The 7268-nt window shown below is 39.3% G+C and overlaps 1 protein-coding gene across 1 annotated transcript; it reads left to right on the top strand.

The window, feature by feature from the left end:
* The first annotated feature begins 4540 nt into the window (after positions 1 to 4540).
* On the top strand, positions 4541 to 5263 carry LOC110276917 (uncharacterized). The gene has a single exon (XM_021134016.1). The coding sequence runs from the start codon at positions 4541 to 4543 to the stop codon at positions 5261 to 5263; it is 723 nt and encodes a 240-aa protein (XP_020989675.1).
* Positions 5264 to 7268: the final 2005 nt, after the last annotated feature.

Raw genomic sequence — 7268 nt, forward strand, 5'->3', positions numbered from 1 at the left:
TGAAATCCTAAAAAGAAATTGATAAGTGCAGAAGAGTAATAAGAACAGAAAGCAAATCTAGATCTCAATTACTCTCTTCACTAAACAGTAAAGAAGAAATTGCAGAAGAAATAAAATAAAAGCAGAAAAGAAGATTCCGATCCAATTTCCAATTCTTAGAATTAGAAAAAGGAAAAGTAAAAGATGATTCTCAGATGAAGAAATTTAGTGGAGTTCTTCAATCTGAGTTCAAAATCCAAAAGCAGAAAATAGAAGTTGCAGAAGAAAGAAAATGAACAAAGAAAACTTAGATCTGATCCTAATTCACCAATTCTAAAATTCTAGAAAGGAAAAATAAAGAAAAAGCTCCAAAAAAAAAGTCCTTCTAAAATCAAACTTGCTCCTATTTATACACTTTCTATTTCCCTCATTTAACACTTAAGGTGGGCTTTTTGGTTTGGCCTTGAAAAAGTGGGTCAGGATGCATTTGTTGGTGCTCCCAGTGGAGTGCTCAGCTGACAAAGTGAATGCCCCGTTCACTCCCTCAGGGTGCATCCTTTGGTGCACGCCTTCCTTACTTGGCGTTCTTTTTGTGAGCACTGCGCTCTTTTATTGGGCGCTGCACCATTTGGTGCGCAGTTTCCTTCCTTGGCGCTCTTCTAGTAAGCGCTTAGCTCTGATTTTGAGAGCTGCACCATAAATGCTCCTCACGTGTGCACTTTTTCTTCGTTGGCGCTCCTTTAATGAGCACTACATTAAGAGTTTGAGCGCTGGCTATGTGTACGGATGGCACAAGGCTTTGCTCCAAGGCTTGAAATCCACGAAAAAGGTAACTAAGTGAGTGTGGCGCTCACTTTGGAAGTGAAAGCTAGCCGTGTTTGCTAGTGAGCATGGCGTTCTCTTTGTGAACGTAACGCTTCCCTGATTGTTTCCCTTTTTTCTTCATTTCTTCACCTACAAGCAATCAATCAAGAAATCAAAGTCTCACCAAAATCACAAGGTCTTTGCACCATTCATAATATCAATTAATTCTAGCCTAAACCTAATGATTTTGTGTAAAATAAATGATGTTTGGTTAATTCAAAATAATCATGAAATTCCACTCCAATCACTTACTTATTGTGCAAGAAAGTGCATAAAACCTAATGAAACAAGTGAAAAATGCTTGTAAAACTAGCATGAGATGACTTGTCATCACCAGTCCTACATGGGAGTATAGCAAAGGGAGAAATTCTATTCATGTAACTATACCTTACTCCGATTTGAATGCCGAAGCTCGTATATGGCATCAAATTGTGGCGGACTACATTATTCCGAGCACCCATGCTACCCATGTGTGATTCAAGACTGTGTTGCTACTTTGGGCTATCATGGAAGGAAAGAGTATAGCCATTGTACCTTTATTACGCACATCGATATGGAAACGGATTGAGAAGAAGAACATCAACATACCTTTTCCATCGATGGTGATGCATTTAGTAACAGTAGCAGGGGTAGAGTAGCGTCCGAGAGACATCACATTCAGGGTTCCTAAAGGCAACAAATTCATTCCGAGGGGAGATTTGGAAAGATTAACAACTACAACCCCCTCCGAGAGGAAGACACCTACAGTACCACCACCAATTTTACCAACTTTGTCAATTGCTTTACCCTTTCTCCGTCCTCTTCCAGAATTATTCGAATACATCTTGCACGATATCCATCGCAAGGAGCATTTGGAGCAAAAGCATTTTGAGTGGATAGCGGCAAAGTTAGATGGAAGAGACCTCGGCCCATCTCCTAAAGCTTCATCCAAGCTAGCTGGGGAGGAGTATAATGCAGTTGACTAACCCACTTACGAGTCCACCAGCTGAAGGTGGCCCCTCTTCACTCTCCCAGAGCGTAAGCATGCACGGAGGACCATGCACAAATTAAGTGTGGGGGAGGATAGATGATTTCTAGGGGGTAAAATTACTCTTTTCAAGGCACTTTACAATGTTTCTTGTAGTACTTTTTCTTTATTTTTGAGTAGTTTTATGTCTATTTCATCTTCCTTGATTCATTGTAAATATTTCTTTATCGTTTATGGATATTTAGTAGTTAGTATTTGTATGTTGCATGATAGAATGAATAAGTTGGTGAAACACCAAGAAATTCCCATGAAATCTTTTTCTAGGGCGTACCATTGATTGAATTGAAGGAAATATTAATGTTTGCCAATTTTCTTGGAGTAATTTGTTTGTAGAACATGGTAAAGAGCTCGAACAACATCCCTTGTGAGTCTTGAGCTTTAATAGATGGTTGCATCTTTTCAACCATAATGTTGTTCTTGTGTGTGATTATTACTCCTTTTTTATTGTGATCATTGATTTGCATGATTCTTTATCTCCTGTATTTGTGTTTGGATGCATTTAGCATGATTGAGGCCATTTTGATGATAAACTCACTAACCTATATGGCCAACCCTTGTATGCACCTTTGTGAACCCCTTTTGAGCCTATGAATTCCCTTTTGTTCTAATGATAGCACATTACTCCTCTTAAGTGGAAACATTAGTGATAGAGGCACGAACTTAATGTGAAAAATTTTTGGCAATTAGGTAATACTCATGCATTTCATTAATGAAGACATATGCATTCATAGTTCAATATATATAAAAAAAAAAAACTTGTGCATAACCTAAAGGATGCATATGCCATGTTTAAAAAGAAAATGCATGAGTAAGGTGAGATAGAGAAAGAAAAGAAAATGGGTAGATAGGTTGTAATAATATGTGCATATAGGTGAGATAGGATTAGGTGGACACTCAAGCTAATCAAAGAACTAATTCATTAAATCCACTTAGCCATATTTTATCCTACCTAAAACCTTAGCCCCATCACATCCCTCTAAAGACCTCATGATATTTGTTATGCATGCATTAAATACTAGTTGATTGTTAGATGACTTGCAAATCTTTGAAAAGCATGAAAAAAAAGGAGAATTGAGTGGTTAAACCCTAAACACTGAGCGAAGTGAGTGGATACTCATTTTGTATCTTCTCGCAAGTTGTTCAATCGGATAGTTTTAAAAATTTCGATTCAATTCTTTGGACATTGATCTTAGTGTATGAACTCTTTGCATTGGCCCTAAAGTTTTCTTGAGATGGATTGGAATTTCATGGTTTGTTTCTACCAACTCTCATCATAGTACATATTGGCGATTAGCCTTAGGATAATTGCATGCATTTAAGTAGTGTATAACATAAGTCATTTTTCCTTTCATCTATCTCCTTTGAGTGTGTTTAGCATGAGGACAAGCTAGTGTTTAAGTGTGGGGGAATTGATGAATCCATATTTGATGATAATTTTTTGTTAGAATTGAATGAATTTCATCACATAAACTTGCACTTATTCCCTTGAATAGCATGCTTTTGAACTTTCCTCCTAAAGTGTGCTTGATTATAAAAATATGCTCTTTTGTGCTTAATTTGATCTATTTTATTCCATTTTTCTTCCATTCAATGACTTGATGTGTTTGCGAGTGATTCCAAGTGTATAAGGTAGGAATGGGTTGGAGAAAATGGAAGAAGAGCATGCAAAGTGGAGGAAACATGAAGAATTAAAGGAAACAAGTTCGGAGACCTGTGTGTGCGTACAGCCTCTTGTGCGTATGTACAGGAGCCCAAGCAGAGCGCGTGGATCATTTCGAGCATGTCACACATCCAGCCAAGCATCGCTTAGTGTGCGTGCGCATAGATACCTGGGAATGGGAGCAGGGAAATTATGTAAACAACCCGTCTAGATCACCATATGATCCAAACTCTAAAACATACAACCCAAATTTTGGGTAAGGAAACCAACAAGACCACAATCCATATCACTCTAATCATCACAACAACCACAACCCCAACTACTAAGCAAGCAACAGTAGACCCTACCACAACTCACAAAACACATCATATCACCCCACACAGCAAACACACAACAGCCACCACCAAGATACATCAACCCCCACCATGCAACCATGTGAAACCAGCAGCAATTTCTCAAAATTAGAGGCAGCCATAGCACAATTTTCAACACAACTAACCGGAACTATATCCACTATACTGGAAAGACAGCTACAAGCTGATAGAAAGATAGATGCTAACTAAGAAGAGGCCAGATCCAACATAAAGAATCAAGGGGCAGCGATTTCAAAATTGGAGGCACAATTAGGGAGCTTGTCTAAGCAAATACCTATGTCCATACATACCTTTCCTAGTGAAACCATGGCTAACCCAAGGGGAGAGTGCAAGGCCATAACACTAAGAAGTGGATAAGTTGTAGAAGAAACACCCCCAAGTCAAAGCCACCAAGAAGAAGAAGTTGCAAAGGAACCTGAAACCAAGAAAGACGAAGAGACCCCTGTACCATCCTCACCAAAGTAAGTCCTGAAGCCTTATGTGCCGAAGGCACCTTACCCACAAAGACTGAGGAAGGATGGAAAAGGCAGCTAGTTCTCTAGATTCCTATAAATCTTCAAGAAGCTCCAGATCGACATACCTTTTACTGAGATACTAGAACAAATACCACTCTATTCCAAATTTTTAAAGGAGCTCATGACAAGGAAGAGGAATTGGGATGAGAAAGAGATTGTAGTGCTCACTGAGGAGTGTAGTGCCATAATACAAAAGAAGCTTCGCCAAAAGCTGAAAGATCCTGGGAGCTTCCAAATCCCCTGTGTTATTGGGGATATGAACATTGAGAAGGTACTATGTGATCTTGGAGCCAACATAAACCTCATGTCTTTGGCCATGATGAAAAGAATGAGAATGGAGGAAGCTTGGCCAACAAGTATGGCACTTCAATTGGATGACAGAACATTTAAATTTCCCCATGGTGTGGTGGAAGATCTATTGGTGAAAGTTGGGGAATTCATCTTCCCAACTAATTTTGTTGTGCTTGACATGGAGGAAGAAGCCAACATATCAATCATCCTAGAAAGGCCATTCCTAGCTACTACTGGATCTATAATTGATGTTCAAAAAGGGGAGCTAGTCTTGAGATTACATGAAAAGAAGATGGTTTTCAATGTCCTCAAGGCAATGAGCTACCCCAAGGAAGCCACTAGTGAATGCATGATGGTAGATACCATTGAAAACATGGTTCAGGGAGTCCTAGAGGAAGAACAATATGAAGAAACCAAAGAGCAAGTTCAACAAGTCTCATGTGGTGAGCTACCACTGGATGCTATGGACAATTCACTCATGTTGGATAAGCCAAGCAAGATAGAATTGGAGGCACCAAAGTTGCAACTGAAGATTTTACCCCCAAGTTTGTAATATGCTTACTTGGGTGATAATAATTCATACCTAGTAATCATTAACTCAAACCTGAAAGAGGAACAAGAAGAGGAGTTAATCCAAGTGCTGAAACAACATAACAATGCTATAGGTTGGACACTTGCAGATCTAAAGGGGATCAGTCCTTCAATGTGCATGCACAAGATCCTACTTGAGGAAGGTGCAAAGCCCTCAAGACAGCAACAGAAAAGGCTAAACCCAACAATGAATGAGGTAGTCCAAAAGGAGGTTTTGAAACTATGGCAAGCAGGGGTGATTTACCCTATTTCAGACAGCCCTTAGGTAAGACCGGTGCAAGTAGTCCCCAAGAAAGGAAGGATCACTGTTGTGCCAAATGAGAAGAATGAATTGATACTAACAAGAACAATGACTGGCTGGCGCATGTGCATTGATTATAGGAAGCTCAATGAAGCCACCAGGAAGGATCACTTTCCCCTACCTTTCATGGACCAAATGCTAGAAAGACTTGTAGGACATGAATGCTACTGCTTCTTGGATGGTTACTCTGGCTAAAACCAAATAATTGTAGACCCAAAGGATCAGGAGAAAACCTCTTTCACTTGTCCCTATGGAGTATTTACTTATAGGAGAATGCCTTTTGGATTGTGCAATGCACCTACAACATTCCAAAGGTGCATGCTCTCCATCTTTTCAAACATGATTGAGAAGTTCATAGTGTTGTTTATGGATGACTTCTCTGTGTTTGGGGATTCATATTCTGATTGCCTACATCATCTAGACATGGTACTAAAGAGATGGCAAGAAACCAACCTGGTTTTAAACTGGGAGAAGTGCCATTTCATGGTAACTGGAGGGGTGGTTCTTGGTCATAAGATCTCTAAAAAGGGCATAGAAGTAGACAAGGCAAAGGTGGAAGTAATTGAGAAGTTGCCTTTACCTTGCAATGTCAAGGCAATTAGAAGCTTTTTGGGACATGCTGGGTTCTATAGGAGGTTTATAAAAGATTTTTTAAAGATTGCCAAACCCCTCAGTAACCTACCTGTCTCAAATACTCCCTTTGTTTTTGATAGAGAGTGTATGTTAGCCTTTGATGAACTTAAAAATAGACTTTCCTCTGCACCTATTATAGCACTACCTAGCTGGGATTTACCCTTCAAATTGATGTGTGATGCATCTAATTTCGCTGTTGGTGCTGTTTTAGGACAAAGGAAAGACAAGCTAGTGCATGCTATTTACTATGATAGCAAAGTCCTCAATGAGAATCAAAGGAACTACACCTACCACTATAGAGAAGGAACTTTTAGCCATAGTCTTCACTTTTGATAAGTTTATATCATATCTTATTGGCTCAAAAGTTACTATTTTCACTTATTATGCAGCTCTCAAATATCGTTGACCAAGCAAGAATCCAAGCTTAGGTTGATAAGGTGGGTCTTGCTACTTCAAGAATTCAACATTGAGATAAAAGATAGAAGTGGGCAGAGAATGAAGTGGCTAACCACCTCTCAAGAATTCCACATAAAGAAGTTGAAGCACAACAATTTGAAGTGAATGAAAGCTTCCCTGATGAACAGTTGATGATGATTCAAGAAAGCCCTTGGTTTACTGATATAGCCAACTTCAAGGCTATTGGGGAGTTGCCCACCAACACCAACAAGCGCATGAGGAGAAAGTTACTCAATGATGCTAAACACTACATCTAGGATGAGCCATACTTGTTCAAAAAGGGTGTTGATGGAATCTTGAGGAGATGTATTTAACAAGAAGAAAGACAAGAAGTGTTGTGGCAATGCCATGGATCTGCATATGGAGGCCATTTTAGTGGAGAAAGAACAACAGCAAAGGTGCTCCAATGTGGATTCTTTTGGCAATTAGTATTCAAAGATGCTAAGGAATTGGTGTTAAGGTGCAATGAATGCCAAAGAGCTGGTAATCTACCTAAGAAAAATGAGATGCCACAGTAGTTTATCCTAGAACTTGAGTTGTTTGATGTATGGGAATTGACTTCATGGGTCCTTTCCCT

Source organism: Arachis duranensis, chromosome 10 (genome assembly GCF_000817695.3).
Source record: "Arachis duranensis cultivar V14167 chromosome 10, aradu.V14167.gnm2.J7QH, whole genome shotgun sequence".
Classification (NCBI taxonomy): Eukaryota; Viridiplantae; Streptophyta; class Magnoliopsida; order Fabales; family Fabaceae; genus Arachis; species Arachis duranensis.

Excerpts from the sequence above, each read along its gene's own strand:
- LOC110276917 (XM_021134016.1), top strand. The coding sequence starts at position 4,541 with ATGACAAGGAAGAGGAATTGGGATGAGAAAGAGATTGTAGTGCTCACT.